The 17,159-nt window shown below is 43.4% G+C and overlaps 1 protein-coding gene across 5 annotated transcripts in view; it reads right to left on the bottom strand.

The window, feature by feature from the left end:
- LOC110530680 (receptor-type tyrosine-protein phosphatase S) overlaps window positions 1-17,159 on the bottom strand; it is a 138,940-nt gene that overhangs the window by 92,717 nt on the left and 29,064 nt on the right. For all 5 annotated transcript variants that reach the window (XM_036986334.1, XM_036986332.1, XM_036986330.1 and 2 more), the window contains exons 4-5: window positions 9,890-10,035; window positions 7,417-7,558 (exon numbers count right to left, since the gene is read on the bottom strand). In XM_036986334.1, the coding sequence (XP_036842229.1) occupies window positions 7,417-7,558; window positions 9,890-10,035 (288 nt within the window). The remainder of the gene's footprint in view (window positions 1-7,416; window positions 7,559-9,889; window positions 10,036-17,159) is intronic.

The following is a 17,159-nucleotide window of genomic DNA, read 5'->3' as shown; positions in this document are numbered from 1 at the left end:
ACAACAATGTTATTGTTGAAAATGTATATTTCTAAGGAAGGATGAAAAGGGAACAGTTTAGTTTCAGTTCTTGATGAGGACCAGTTGCTGAGGAATCAGGACCAAGAGGGATGTGGAAATCAACTAGAAATACGATCAACAGATGAAGAGAGAAGACACTGCTGGGAGGGGGGCCACAGATGCCCACCCCGAAGACCATCTGGTTAGGGTCCTCTCTCTCTCACACACACATATTTCCACACCCATGAGGGTCCTTGACTTTATTATTATTACACCTTTATTTCAACAAGGAACACAGACTGAGGTCTCTTTTACAGCTGGGCCCTGCCTATACATGTTTACACATACAGGTTAGGTTTAATGATTAAGAAACTACACTAGACCAACAAAACGACCACAGATAACACAAGAAAATACAACAGCAGATTGTTACATTTACACACAGGTTATTCCCCTAACAGGTTATTCCCCTAACAGGTTATTCCCCTAACAGGTTATTCCCCTAACAGGTTACTCCCCTAACAGGTTACTCCCCTAACAGATTATTCCCCTAACAGGTTATTCCCCTAACAGGTTACTCCCCTAACAGGTTACTCCCCTAACAGGTTATTCCCCTAACAGGTTACTCCCCTAACAGGTTACTCCCCTAACAGGTTATTCCCCTAACAGGTTATTCCCCTAACAGGTTACTCCCCTAACAGGTTATTCCCCTAACAGGTTATTCCCCTAACAGGTTATTCCCCTAACAGGTTATTCCCCTAACAGGTTATTCCCCTAACAGGTTACTCCCCTAACAGGTTATTCCCCTAACAGGTTATTCCCCTAACAGGTTATTCCCCTAACAGGTTATTCCCCTAACAGGTTATTCCCCTAACAGGTTATTCCCCTAACAGGTTACTCCCCTAACAGGTTACTCCCCTCACAGGTTACTCCCCTCACAGGTTATTCCCCTAACAGGTTATTCCCCTAACAAGTTATTCCCCTAACAGGTTATTCCCCTAACAGGTTATTCCCCTAACAGCACAAGAACTTGCATTACCCAAAACAGTTACAAGCAATACAAAAATACAAATCCTCCAATAAATGTTTAAAATGGCCATGACAATACCACTTAGGCATGGCCATGACAATACCACTTAGGCATGGCCATGACAATACCAGTAAGCCACAAGGCCTGGGCAACTCCAGTCCTCGGGGGTCTGATTGGTGTCACACCTTCTCCATCCCTAGCAAACAGCTGATTCAAACTAATTGGATTTTTAACTGAAGATCATGATCAGTTGGTTATTGGAGTCAGGTGTGTTAGCTGGGGCTGGGGAAAAAGTGTGACCCCAATCAGACCCCCGAGGACTGGAGTTGCCCAGGCCTAAGTAAGAGGAACCTACTGTGTCTGCCTAACAACAGAGAAAGAGAGTCTATGCTATGCATCAAGGGGATGACTCGGCCTAGCTGGGAGGTGTAAAGATGTGTTTGTGTGACTCTATGTTGTCTTTGTAGCTGTATGACCCAGTGGTTGAATAAACTTGGTTTGAGCTTTTTCTAGTTGTCTGTGAGTTTTTACTCTGTTTATTCAGAACCTAACAGAACGCTTTGCAAAGACTTGAAAGAGTGTGTTTGTGCGCGTGTGTGTGTGCCCGCCTGTGTGACAGCAGTTTTTCATACTAGGGACTTGGCGGGTAGCGGCCAATGTTTTCCTCTAGGGTTCTGACTGGAGGCTAGCAGCCTTAATCCTGGCCTGATTGTGTTTGCACAGGGAAGCATGCCTGCTTATAGCAGAACCAACCACAAACAAGGCAAGCAAACATTAAATCATGGCGCAAACACACACTTGGACAAACAAATGCACAACACAAACACACAGACACAAATTCACATTAGCACATGCACACAAAAAAAGGTTAGTTCAATAGAAAATGTGCCTGAAAACAAACCTAGGGGAAACCCTGATTGAGTATGATCCTTCTCCACTTCGGTGTCATCTGGGGCAGTAATTCTCTACCTCATAGTGTCAACTTAAAAGAGACTAAAGAGCTTTGGGGAAAAACTTTAAATGATAATGTTCTCTTTATGGAAATGATGCTCTCAGTCTTTAATCTCATACATCTATCTGTCTACAAACCCACAGTGTGGTGTGTCTCTCATCCATACATACGACTTAGTCCCACATACTCCCTACTGCCACAGACAATGCACAACCCCTACATGCACATACTAATATCATATTATTTTTCCACTAGAGACTAGGGCTAGGCCATGTTCAAATAAAATCGGTCTGCACACATAACACATTAGTCTCGTGAAAGCAGACAAGTGGTATCTGAGATGAATAACACATAAACACATACCATATTGTACACAAGCATCCAAATCACAAGTCGGTTTGCAGAGTTGATCCGCCTCCTATCATTTTAACTTTCCCTCACTCCCCTGACAAGCTCTGTTACCGCCCACGTAAATATATTGGCCGACAGTCTCAGTTGAACGTTTTGGTGCTTGCAGTCCTGAATGCATCAGGGACCTCTGCATCTCGCCAAGGAACACTCTAGGGGAATCACTGATCAGACAAACTATGTAGAAAGATATGTTGTAGTGGTAGAAAACCTTCCCTTCCACCCTTCCTGATACCCCCTACCTCCCTTCCACCCTTCCTGATACCCCCTACCTCCCTTCCACCCTTCCTGCTACCCCCTACCTCCCTTCCACCCTTCCTGCTACCCCCTACCTCCCTTCCACCCTTCCTGCTACCCCCTACCTCCCTTCCACCCTTCCTGCTACCCCCTACCTCCCTTCCACCCTTCCTGCTACCCCCTACCTCCCTTCCACCCTTCCTGCTACCCCCTACCTCCCTTCCTGCTACCCCCTACCTCCCTTCCACCCTTCCTGCTACCCCCTACCTCCCTTCCTTCCTTGGTAATCATGTATTAGCATACACAAACACACACACATTTCTACAGCGATGAGAATCTCTCGCCCACCGGAGGTTAAAAACATGCAGAAGTGCAGATACTAAAACCTCCTCTAGGCCAAGCACTACGAAAACACAGTGTCCAGAGAGAGAGAGGGAAGAGGGAGAAAAAGAGAGGGAGCGAGAGATAGGGGAAGAGGGAGAGTGCGAGAGTTAGACAGACGGACAGAGGGACAGAGGGATGGTATACTGTAGCTTGGTAGAGCTAGCTAGGTGGAGACAGAGATGGTATTTTATTAGGATCTCAACATTCAAACAAAACGTATAATAGAATCACATTGTCACATATAACACACTATTACAAACAACAGACATTATACACTGACACATTGACCAAATAAATACTCAGAGAGCTGGCGAGCAATGGAGTGAAGGAGAGAGAGGTGTGAGTGTCTAAATGAGATATCTCCTCTGCCCGACCCCAGTTACCATAGCCTGCTACAGAAGCCGGCCTCCATTAGCAGTCAAGCTAAGGAGTAGCTTACTTCCTACTGTGGCCAACCACAACGCTTCTGTAGGGTACATCCCACAGGGAGACAGTCAGAACGGCAGCCATTAAAAGGTGCTACTCTTCGCGATCTTATAAAGCCTTAAATAGCTTGAAAAGAGAGCTGGGAATGTAACCCATACCTCACCCACTGTCTATGGGGAGAGAGAGTCAGGACTGGCCAATGTAACCCATACCCCACCCACTGTCTATGGGGAGAGAGAGTCAGGACTGGCCAATGTAACCCATACCCCACCCACTGTCTATGGGGAGAGAGAGTCAGGACTGGCCAATGTAACCCATACCCCACCCACTGTCTATGGGGAGAGAGAGTCAGGACTGGCCAATGTAACCCATACCCCACCCACTGTCTATGGGGAGAGAGAGCCAGGACTGGCCAAGCAATACAAGGTGTTATATGATCTTATAAACCTTTAGAGAAAGAATAGGAGTTATGCTATGGATGTGATTTTTACAGGTTATTAAAAAATGTAATTAAATTGTCTGCATTGTTGGAAAATTATCCATAAATTAGCATTTCACTGTTATATGAAATTGTATTTGATTTGAAGTGAATTTGATTTGTGTATGGGCTTAATGTGCATTCACAAAGTATTCAGACCCCTTCCCTTTCTCCACATTTTGTTACGTTACAGCCTTATTCTATTATTTTCCCCTCATCAGTCTTCACACAATACACCATACGAACACAGGTTGAGAATATTTTACAAATAAAAAACTGAAATATCTTATTTAAGTTTTCAGACCCTTTGCTACGAGACTCGAAATTGAGCACAGGTGCGTCCTGTTTCCATTGTCCATCCTTGAGATGTTCCTGCAACTTGATTGGAGTCCACCTGTGGTAAATTCCATTGAATGGACATGATTTAGAAAGGCACACACCTGTCTATATAAGATCCCACAGTTGACTGTGCATGTCAGAGCAAAAACCAAGCCATGAGGTCAAAGGAATTGCCCGGAGAGCTCCGATTGTGTCGAGGCACAGATCTGGGGAAGGGTACCAAAAATGTTCTGCAGCATTGAAGGGCCCCAAGAACACAGTGGCCTTCATCATTCTTAAATGGGAGAAGTTTAGAACCACCAAGACTCTTCCTAGAACTGGCCGCCCGGCCAAACTGGGCAATCGGGGGAGAAGAACACAATGGTCACTCTGACAGAGCTCTAGAGTTCATCTGTGGAGATGGGAGAACCTTCCAGAAGGACAAGCATCTCTGCATCACTCCACCAACCAGGTCTTTATGGCAGAGGGTCTAGACACTTGGAGTTTGCCAAAAGGCACCTAAAGGACTCTCAGACCATGAGAAAGAGGATTCTCTAGTCTGATGAAACCAAGATTTAACTCTTTGGACTGAAAGCCAAGTGTCACGTCTGGAAGAAACCTGGCACCATCCCTACGGTGAAGCATGGTGGTGGCAGCATCCTGCTGTGGAGATGTTTTTCAGCGACAGGGACTGGGAGACTAGTCAGGATCGAGATAAAGATTAACGGAGAAACGTACAGAGAGATCCTTGATGAAAACCTGCTCCAGAGCACTCACGACCTCAGAGTGGGGCGAAGGTTCACCTTCCAACAGGACAAAAACCCTAAGCACACAGCCAAGACAACACAGGAGTGGCTTCAGAACAAGTCTCTGAATGTCATTGAGTGGCCCAGCCAGAACCCAGACTTTAACCCGATTGAACCTCTCTGGAGAGACCTGAAAATAACTGTGCAGCGATGCTCCCCATCCAACCTTACAGAGCTTGAGAGGATCTGCAGAGAAGAATAGGAGAAACTTCCCAAATACAGGTGTGCCAAGCATGTACCCAAGAAGACTCGAGGCTGTAATTGCTGCCAAAGGTGCTTCAACACAGTACTGAGTAAAGGGTCTGAATACTTCTGTAAACATGATATTTCAGTTTTTATTTTTAATACATTTGCAAACATTTCTAAAAAACAGTTTTTGCTTTGTCATTATGGGGGATTGTGTGTAGATTGATGAGGGATATTTTTTTTAAATTCATTTTAGAATAAGGCTGTAATGTAACAAAATGTGGAAGAAGTAAAGGGGTCTGAATACTTTACGATTACCTGTTTGTCTACACCTCTGTCTACACCTCTGGGAAAGGGTTAGAGTTAGCAGTTACCTGTCTGTCTACACCTCTGGGAAAGGGTTAGATTTAGCAGTTACCTGTCTGTCTACACCTCTGGGAAAGGGTTAGAGTTAGCAGTTACCTGTCTGTCTACACCTCTGGGAAAGGGTTAGAGTTAGCAGTTACCTGTCTGTCTACACCTCTGGGAAAGGGTTAGAGTTAGCAGTTACCTGTCTGTCTACACCTCTGGGAAAGGGTTAGAGTTAGCAGTTACCTGTCTGTCTACACCTCTGGGAAAGGGTTAGAGTTAGCAGTTACCTGTCTGTCTACACCTCTGGGAAAGGGTTAGAGTTAGCAGTTACCTGTCTGTCTACACCTCTGGGAAAGGGTTAGAGTTAACAGTTACCTGTCTGTCTACACCTCTGGGAAAGGGTTAGAGTTAGCAGTTACCTGTCTGTCTACACCTCTGGGAAAGGGTTAGAGTTAGCAGTTACCTGTCTGTCTACACCTCTGGGAAAGGGTTAGAGTTAGCAGTTACCTGTCTGTCTACACCTCTGGGAAAGGGTTAGAGTTAGCAGTTACCTGTCTGTCTACACCTCTGGGAAAGGGTTAGAGTTAGCAGTTACCTGTCTGTCTACACCTCTGGGAAAGGGTTAGAGTTAGCAGTTACCTGTCTGTCTACACCTATGGGAAAGGGTTAGAGTTAGCAGTTACCTGTCTGTCTACACCTCTGGGAAAGGGTTAGAGTTAGCAGTTACCTGTCTGTCTACACCTCTGGGAAAGGGTTAGAGTTAGCAGTTACCTGTCTGTCGACACCTCTGGGAAACACTTAAGGCCATGGCAAAAGAAGGGGCTTAATTAAGAGGCCAGAGTTCAAATTCAGAATGTACACGCGCACACACACACACACACACACACACACACACGTGAAGGGCTATACAGTTTTTGTAGTAATGTCCCACAGACACAGAGTGGGGATTGAGTGTGTTTGTGTGATGACAGGCCTAACAGATGGACAAGATAATATTTCCCAGGCTACCAGCCTTCTGCTGAAACACCAAGGCTGACAAATCAACCCCTCTCTCCCTCCCTCTCTACATCCTCTCTTCTTTCTATCTCTTCTGTCACTCTCCATCCCCACTCTTGTTGTTCCACCCCTTATCCCCCACTCCACCCCCTATCCCCCACTCCACGTCTCTCTCCTCCCCTCATCCTGCTGTGTATCCCTCTCTCAATCCCTCAATCCCTCCATCCCTCTTCCTCCCTCCTTAAGAAATGGGTTCCAATCCTAGCGCGGTCCTAATCCTCTGCTTTCCTATGTAAAAATGAGTCGATATAACATCCCTCCATCTCTCCCTCTCCCTCTCTCTGTCCCTCTCCCCTGTGTTGGGCCGAGGCCCGGTCCACAGCTCCTGGGCGTACAGCCAATTCCAGCCAACAGCTAGCCTAGCGCTTAGCACTATAGAGAGTACATTAGATTAGCTTAGCACTGAGGCGACAGGCTGCATTAGACTCATACCATCTTGGTCTAGGAAGAGAACGAATTAAGTGATTATGAGAGAGAAGCCGTAGTCTAAATCACACGCACACCAGTTAACTGGCCCTCAACACAGCCAAACAACACTAACTCACGCCAACTCCCAGACTTAAAAGAACAGCTGCTTCTTTCCTGTTATAGAAGGGTGTGTAAGCATGGTGTTTGTTACGTCTTGTGTTGGCAGTGAAGGGAACGAAGGGAGAGACCATGGGCAGCTGTGTGTGTGTGTTTGTGTGTGTGTGTGTGCAAGATGTGTGTGCTTAAAATGGACAGTATTAATGAAGATGATCATGAAGAAGAAGAGGATCTCAGTCACACACACACACACACTCACCTCGTATGATGGCGAGCTTGGCAGTGGTGGCCACATCTCCCTCACTGTTGCGGGCCACACACTCATAGACATTCTCATCTCGGGGGGCCCTGAGAGGCTGGATCCTCAGTACGGCCCCCGCTCCATCATCAAACTCTATTGTCTAGGAGAGAGGAAGAGATAGGAAGCAGTCAGGATACAGCCAGTAGAGAACCAGTCAGGAAACAGTCAGTAGAGAACCAGTCAGGAAACAGTCAGTAGAGAACCAGTCAGGAAACCACTTGGAATGAGGAGGAAAACAAGAGGAAAGAGAAACTAGTAGATAGAACCAGGAAGAGCCAGAAACCAGGTGATTAACCAGGCACGACCACGAAGGACCAAGAAGGAGAATTGGGAACCCCCCCCCCCAACAAAAAGAAACTAATATGAGTGGTGGAAAAAGTACCCAATTGTCATACTTGAGTAAAAATAAAGATACCTTAAAAGAAAATGACTCAAGTAAAAGTGAGTCACCCAGTAAAATACTACTTGAGTAAAAGTCTAAAACTATTTGGTTAAAAATATATGTAAGTATCAAAAGAAAAAGTATAATTAATTTCAAATTCCTTATATTAAGAAACCCAGAAGGCACGGTTTTCTTGTTTTTAAATATACGGATAGCCAGGGGCACACTCCAACACTCAGACATAATTTACAAATGAAGAATTTGTGTTTAATGATTCTGCCAGATGAGAGGCAGTAGGGATGAGCAGGGTTGTTCTCTTGATAAGTGCTTGAATTAGACAATTTTCGTATCCTGCTAAGCATTCAAAATGTAACGAGTACTTTTGGGTGTCAGGGAAAATGTATGGAGTGCAGTAAAAGTAAAAATTGTCAAAAATATAAATAGTAGGGCCTCCCGAGTGGCGCAGTGGTCTAAGACACTGCATCACAGCGATAGCTGTGCCACTAGAGATCCTGGTTCGAGTCCAGTCTCTGTCACTGCCGGCCACAACTGGGAGACCCATGGGGCAGCGCACAATTGACCCAGCATAGTCCGGGTTAGGGGAGGGTTTGGCCGACAAGGATGTTCTTGTCGCGCTCTAGCGACTCCTGTGGAGGGCCGGGTGCAGTGCACGCTGACACCGTCACCAGGTGTACAGTGTTTCTTTTTTTTGTGTTGGGAGTATAGCGTTAACTCACCTCTATGTGTTGGGAGTATAGTGTTAACTCACCTCTATGCGTTGGGAGTATAGTGTTAACTCACCTCTATGCGTTGGGAGTATAGCGTTAACTCACCTCTATGTGTTGGGAGTATAGTGTTAACTCACCTCTATGTGTTGGGAGTATAGTGTTAACTCACCTCTATGTGTTGGGAGTATAGCGTTAACTCACCTCTATGTGTTGGGAGTATAGTGTTAACTCACCTCTATAAGCTGGGAGTATAGCGTTAACTCACCTCTATAAGCTGGGAGTATAGCGTTAACTCACCTCTATACGTTGGGAGTATAGTGTTAACTCACCTCTATAAGCTGGGAGTATAGTGTTAACTCACCTCTATAAGCTGGGAGTATAGCGTTAACTCACCTCTATAAGCTGGGAGTATAGCGTTAACTCACCTCTATAAACTGGGAGTATAGCGTTAACTCACCTCTATAAGCTGGGAGTATAGTGTTAACTCACCTCTATAAACTGGGAGTATAGTGTTAACTCACCTCTATAAGCTGGGAGTATAGTGTTAACTCACCTCTATAAGCTGGGAGTATAGTGTTAACTCACCTCTATAAGCTGGGAGTATAGTGTTAACTCACCTCTATAAGCTGGGAGTATAGCGTTAACTCACCTCTATAAGCTGGGAGTATAGCGTTAACTCACCTCTATAAGCTGGGAGTATAGCGTTAACTCACCTCTATGCGTTGGGAGTATAGTGTTAACTCACCTCTATGTGTTGGGAGTATAGTGTTAACTCACCTCTATGTGTTGGGAGTATAGTGTTAACTCACCTCTATGTGTTGGGAGTATAGTGTTAACTCACCTCTATAAGCTGGGAGTATAGCGTTAACTCACCTCTATGCGTTGGGAGTATAGTGTTAACTCACCTCTATGTGTTGGGAGTATAGTGTTAACTCACCTCTATGTGTTGGGAGTATAGTGTTAACTCACCTCTATGTGTTGGGAGTATAGTGTTAACTCACCTCTATGTGTTGGGAGTATAGTGTTAACTCACCTCTATGCGTTGGGAGTATAGTGTTAACTCACCTCTATGTGTTGGGAGTATAGTGTTAACTCACCTCTATGCGTTGGGAGTATAGTGTTAACTCACCTCTATGTGTTGGGAGTATAGTGTTAACTCACCTCTATGTGTTGGGAGTATAGTGTTAACTCACCTCTATACGTTGGGAGTATAGTGTTAACTCACCTCTATACGTTGGGAGTATAGTGTTAACTCACCTCTATGTGTTGGGAGTATAGTGTTAACTCACCTCTATACGTTGGGAGTATAGTGTTAACTCACCTCTATGCGTTGGGAGTTGACCTTCTTGCCCTTCTTGTTCCAGTTGACCATGGGTTTGGGGTCACCTGACGCCTGGCACACAAACGAGGCAACACCCCCCGATACCCCGATCTGGTCCCCGGGGATCTTGGTGAACTTGGGTGCCGCTGATAGAGAGACAGACAGACGGACAGAGAGAGAGAGAGAGAGAGAGACGGACAGAGAGAGAGACTTTATTGTTTATTTCACTTTTGTATAGTATCTACTTCACTTGCTTTGGCAATTTAACACGTTTCCCATGCCAATAAAGCCCCTTGAATTGAATTGAATTGAGAGAGAGATAGAGAGAGAGAGGGACAGAGAGAGAGAAGCCAGATTGGATTTCTAAAAAATGTCCAAAAATGATCGTACAACAGCCCACATTTACACCCTCCACACTCTAATTGATAAACAAGGAAACCAAAACAAAGGAAAAATCTACCCGTGTTTAGTAGACTTCAAGAAAGCATTTGATTCAATTTGGCACAAAGGTCTTTTTGATAAACTAATACAAAGTGGTATTGGAGGGAAAACATATGATACTATTAAATCAATGTACAGTCAAATGTGCGGTTAAAATTGGCAACAAGCAAACAGACTTCTTCTCTCAGGGACGTGGATTGAAACAGGGCTGCCCAATAAGTCCAACACTATTTAACATCTACATTAATGAATTGGCAAAAACATTAGAAGAATCGGCAGCACCTGGTATCACCCTACACAACACTGAAATCAAGTGTCTGCTGTACGCAGATGACCTGGTGCTGATGTCTCCCACTAAAGAGGGGTTACAGCAGCACCTAGATCATCTGCACAGGTTCTGTCAGACCTGGGCTCTGACCGTTAACCTGAAAACCCCAAATATAATGATATTCCAAAAAAGGTCAGGAAATAATATATATAATATAAATATAAATAATATAAATAATATAAATATAAATTATATTTGGACACAGTTCTATTAGAACACACCAAAAACGACACATATCTAGGACTAAATATCAGCAACACAGGTAGCTTTCACATGGCTGTGAATGAGCTGAGAGACAAAGCAAGAAGAGCATTCTATGCCATTAAAAGGAACATCAAAATCTAAATTCCAATAAGAATCTGGCTCAAAATGTTTCAATCAGTTAAAGAACCAATTGCTCTATATGGCAGTGAAGTATGGGGTCCAATCTCTAATAATGAATTTACCAAATGGGACAAACATCCAATTGAAATACTGCATGCAGAGTTTTGCAAGACTGTATTGCAAGTGCAAAGAAAAACTCAAAATAAAGCAAGTAGAGCAGAATTGGGCCAATACTCCCTCCTCATTCAAATAGAAAAAAAGAGCCATCAAATTTTACAACCATCTAAAAACAAGTGACCCCAAAACATTCCATCACACAGCTCTACAATGTCAAGAGAAGAGTCCCCTCAGCCAGCTGGTTCTGAGGCTCAGTTCACCAACCCAAAACATTCCATCACACAGCTCTACAATGTCAAGAGAAGAGTCCCCTCAGCCAGCTGGTTCTGAGGCTCAGTTCACCAACCCAAAACATTCCATCACACAGCTCTACAATGTCAAGAGAAGAGTCCCCTCAGCCAGCTGGTTCTGAGGCTCAGTTCACCAACCCAAAACATTCCATCACACAGCTCTACAATGTCAAGAGAAGAGTCCCCTCAGCCAGCTGGTTCTGAGGCTCAGTTCACCAACCCAAAACATTCCATCACACAGCTCTACAATGTCAAGAGACATTGCCAACCCCCAAACCAACCCCATAGAGCCTCAGGACAGCACTCAGAAAATCTGGCCCAACCAAATCATCACAAAACAAAAATAAAAATATATCACCTATTGGAAAGACACCACAAAAAGTAAACTTCAATGCTATTTGGCTCTAAACAGACAGTACATGGTGGCAGACTATCTGACCACTGTGACTGAGAGAAAACTGAGGAAAACCTTGACTAGGTACAGACTCAGTGAGCACAGTCTGGCTATAGAGACCGGTCGTCACAGACAAACCTGGCTGCCCAGAGAGGACAGGCTGTGCTCACTCTGCTCCAGGGGGAGAGCTAGAGACAGAGCTGCATTTCCTATTACACTGTGACAAATACTCAGACCTAAGAGAATATTTATTTCCCAAAATTATAACTAAATACAAAGAATTTGAAACTATAAAAGATGAAGAATAAAATCAAATATTTATTGGGTGAAAAGCCAAAATATGCAATTTTGGCAGCCAAATATGTGTCCTCCTGCCACAACCTGAGGGACAGCCAGTGAAAAGTGCAAAGTAATGTCAATAATATTTCCCATCTTGTTATATGTTTTCATTTTGTTTATATTTTTCGGTATGTATACTTTGACAATGTAAGTAATAATGAACTTGCCGTGTCAATAAAGTCAATTGAATTGAGAGAGAGAGAGAGAGAGAGAGAGAGACACAAAAAACTATACATACCTTGGCCTAAACATCAGCGCCACAGGTAACTTCCACAAAGCTGTGAACGATCTGAGAGACAAGGCAAGAAGGGCATTCTATGCCATCAAAAGAAACATAAATTTCAACATACCAATTAGGATTTGGCTAAAAATACTTGAATCAGTCATAGAGCCCATTGCCCTTTATGGTTGTGAGGTCTGGGGTCCGCTCACCAACCAAGACTTCACAAAATGGGACAAACACCAAATTGAGACTCTGCACGCAGAATTCTGCAAAAATATCCTCCGTGTACAACGTAGAACACCAAATAATGCATGCAGAGCAGAATTAGGCCGATACCCACTAATTATCAAAATCCAGAAAAGAGCCGTTAAATTCTACAACCACCTAAAAGGAAGTGATTCACAAACCTTCCATAACAAAGCCATCACCTACAGAGAGATGAACCTGGAGAAGAGTCCCCTAAGCAAACACAAACACACCCTACAGAGCCCCAGGACAACAGCACAATTAGACCCAACCAAATCATGAGAAAACAAAAAGATAATTACTTGACACATTGGAAAGAATTAACAAACAAACAGAGCAAACTAGAATGCTATTTGGCCCTAAACAGAGAGTACACAGCGGCAGAATACCTGACCACTGTGACTGACCCAAAATTAAGGAAAGCTTTGACTATGTACAGACTCAGTGAGCATAGCCTTGCTATTGAGAAAGGCCGCCGTAGGCAGACATGGCTCTCAAGAGAAGACAGGCTATGTGCTCACTGCCCACAAAATGAGGTGGAAACTGAGCTGCACTTCCTAACCTCCTGCCCAATGTATGACCATATTAGAGAGACACATTTCCCTCAGATTACACAGATCCACAAAGAATTCGAAAACAAATCCAAATTTGAAAAACTCCCATATCTACTGGGTGAAATTCCACAGTGTGCCATCACAGCAGCAAGATTTGTGACCTGTTGCCACGAGAAAAGGGCAACCAGTGAAGAACACACACCATTGTAAATACAACCCATATTTATGCTTATTTATTTTATCTTGTGTCCTTTAACCATTTGTACATTGTTAAAACACTGTATATATATATATAATATGACATTTGTAATGTCTTTACTGTTTTGAAACCTCTGTATGTGTAATGTTTACTGTTAATTTTTGTTGTTTTTCACTTTATATTTTCACTTTGTATGTTGTCTACCTCACTTGCTTTGGCAATGTTCACACATGTTTCCCATGCCAATAAAGCCCTTGAATTGAATTGAATTGAATTGAATTGAGAGAGAGAGAGAGAGAGAGAGAGAGAGAGAGAGAGAGAGAGAGAGAGAGAGAGAGAGAGAGAGAGAGAGTTTTGAGTTTTTATAAAACCTTTATTTTTTACTCAAGTGTTAACATAAATAATGACACACTGCCTTTTCAGAAATGAAATAACAAATGTAATTCCTAAACAAAAATAAATACATAACATATACATTCAACTTATTTCAGCAGCAAAAAATAATTTCCCCTCCTCTACAAAACAAAGCGCTCCTTCGTAGGCCCACTTCTCCTCAAATAATAGGAGATCTTTTACAGCTGAAAAGAACTCAAAATCTACTTTTATTCTTGCTTTCACTAAACCTTTAAAAACACATCTTACATCCTGCCCATATCCCGTTTCTATCTTATGTTTCCTACTCAGAAAAATTGACATCTTAGCTTGTCCCAAAATAAAATTTAACATTTGACATTTTCTTTTCTGTTGTTTACTATATTGAAACCCCAAAATAAAAACAGTGTTATTGAAAAACTCCCCTACAGCTTTAAACAAAGATTCCAACATTTCCAATAGCGGTTTTATCCTCTCACACTCCATAAAACAGTGAAAAATGGTTTCTCTTATATTACAAAAAGGACATCCATCTCTAACATCTGAGTTAATAACAGATACAAAAGCATTAACTGCAATGATGCCATGTAAAACCCTCCATTGCATATCACCAGTACCCTTTTGTAACGGTGGTTTGTACAGTGCTCTCCATGCTGGCTTTACCTTGTCATCAATGCCCAATTTTACCCTCCATGGAGTATCTTTTCTATTTTTCAATTTATCTTTATTCAACACCTTGACACACCAATGCACTGACTCCGCTGAAGTTCTACAATTCCTTCCCATTTACCTCATCCAAACCCACCTCCTCCAACCCTCTCAAATCCAGCAATAACGTCTTTCTTTCTGACTCTGGGATATTTGGTGTAATCCCTAGTTTTGGAAATGAGACGTCTTCATCTTGCACCTTCTTCTTGTGGCTACTAAGCATATCCCATTCTTCCGCTGACAGAGCCTTCCTACAGCTCCCCAGCATTTGTCCGACAATCCTTTCCGACCTCATCCCCAAATGTTCTGCCACCCTTCTTCCATCCATTAAGGCGGGCCCAGCCATGGCCATTAACTGTCTTAAGGTGATGATTTTCCCCTTCACCAGAATCTTGGAGAAATGTGGAACAGCTGCAGTTGTACATTCCAGTCTTGCCCCATACACCAGAGGTTCCTCCAACAGCCAATGCACTGACTCCGCTGAAGTTCTTCTGGACACCTTCATTATGCTCCACACTCTGAGAAGGCCTCTATAAAACGGAGGTACTCCCTCCCTAGAAATCTGGCTACTATCAACCAGAAATAAAGCCTTCTTTAAACCTAATCCTCCAACCCTCTGTAATATAAGACCTGCCACCCCTCTCCACACCACATTTTCCGGTCCATAAAGCAGCCTTTGAATAAACTGAAACCGGAAAGCAGCAGCCCTACTAGCAAGATGTACAAGACCTTGTCCCCCCTCCTCTTTTGACAAATACAAAACACTTTGTGGAACCCAGTGATATTTATCCCAAAAGAAATCCACAATAATTGCCTGTATCTTAGCCAGAAGGCCAGATGGTGGTTCTAAAACTGACAACCGATGCCACAGTGCAGAGGCAATCACATTGTTAACTATAATAGTGCGCCCTCTATATGACATACGAGATAGTAACCAACGCCATCTCCTCATCCTCCCTTCCACCATTTCAACCACCCCACTCCAATTGTTTTCCATAGTCCCCTCATCTCCTAGGTACACTCCAAGATACTTAAAACCTCCCTTACACCATTCTAGCCCCCCTGGCAAAGCCATGATCCCTCCAGACCATTCTCCAATCTGTAAAGCACAACTCTTTTCCCAATTTACCTTTGCAGAGGATATTCCCCTAAAACGATCAACCATTAGACTCAAGCTATCCACCTCCGCTTGATTTTTCACTAGCACAACTACATCATCAGCATAGGCTGAAAGACGAATAGGAGGAATATCCTCTGAAAGGCACACCCCTGCAATGCGACTTCTAATGCTATTTAGTAGTGGCTCTATAGCAATAGCATATAACATCCCAGACATAGAACATCCCTGCCTAATACCTCTACACACTTTAAAAGGAGCACTCAAACCACCGTTAACTTTCAATACACTTTCAATGTCACCATATATCACCTTTATCATGGCAATAAAACCAGAGCTGAACCCAAACGCCTCAAACGTGTGCCATAAATATTGATGTTCAACTCGGTCAAATGCCTTTTCCTGATCAATTGAAATTAGACCAGCATCCAACCCAATAGCCCTAGAGACGTCCAAAAAATCACGAATCAGAGAAATGTTATCCCCTATCTGCCTGCCAGGAACACAGTAGGACTGATCCGTATGTATGATTTGCCCCATCACCTCCCTCAGCCTGTTGGACAAAGCCTTTGACAATATCTTATAATCAGTACACAATAAAGCCACCGGCCTCCAGTTCTTCACCTCCCTCGGGTCACCCTTTTTGGGCAGTAGGGTGAGGACAGCCCTTCTGCAGCTTATTGGTAGTAACCCTCCGGTTAAACTATCATTAGCTACTTCTAACCAATCCTCTCCCAACATAGCCCAAAAAGACTTAAAAAAGTCAACGGGAAGCCCATCAATGCCTGGTGCCCTTCCATTTTCCATGCCATTTAATGCAGTGTATAAATCCTGCAAAGACAATGGTTGCTCAAGCTCAACCTGAGCTTCTGCAGGCACCTTTGGGAGCCCATCAAAGAACTGCTGTGTCACTGTTTTGTCCTCTTTGTACTCACACTTGTAGAGCTCAGCATAGAACTCTACTGCCCTCTTTCTAATTTCACTAGGGCTAGTGAGCTCTTGTCCAACAGCTGATTTGAGACAATGAATAATTTTTCTTTGTCCATTCTTTTTCTCTAAACCAAAGAAAAATTTGGATGAGGCATCCATTTCAGATATGCCCTGAAATTTACTTCTCACCAGTGCCCCCTGTGCTCTGATACCCAGCAGATCTGCCAATGCAGCTTTTCTCCTCTTGAGGGCCTGAGTATGGCCTCGATCTCCTGTGGTCTCAACCAACGTCATGAGTTCCACTATTTCAATCTCTAGGGCTTTCATTGATCTGGTGATATCCTTGGTGACATTCCTCGTGTATTGATTACAAAATTGTTGAATCTGGATTTTTCCTATATCCCACCATTGTTGAAGGGATACAAAACTGGCCTTTTGAGCCCTCCACCTCTCCCAAAAAATACTGAAACATTTCCTGAAGTGAGCATCACTCAATAAAGTTATATTAAAATGCCAATATGCGCTTTTAGGTTTTACATCGTTAATGAACACCACCTCTGTTATTAAACAATGATCAGAAAATCCCACTGGAGTTATCACACTTGATTTACAGACCTGAGATTGATGCTCAAAAACATAAAACCTATCTAACCTGGCTATAGAGATGATGTTCTCTCTCACATGCACC

Source organism: Oncorhynchus mykiss, chromosome 8 (assembly GCF_013265735.2).
Source record: "Oncorhynchus mykiss isolate Arlee chromosome 8, USDA_OmykA_1.1, whole genome shotgun sequence".
Lineage (NCBI taxonomy): Eukaryota > Metazoa > Chordata > Actinopteri > Salmoniformes > Salmonidae > Oncorhynchus > Oncorhynchus mykiss.
This window is presented reverse-complemented; position numbering and strand designations above follow the sequence as displayed.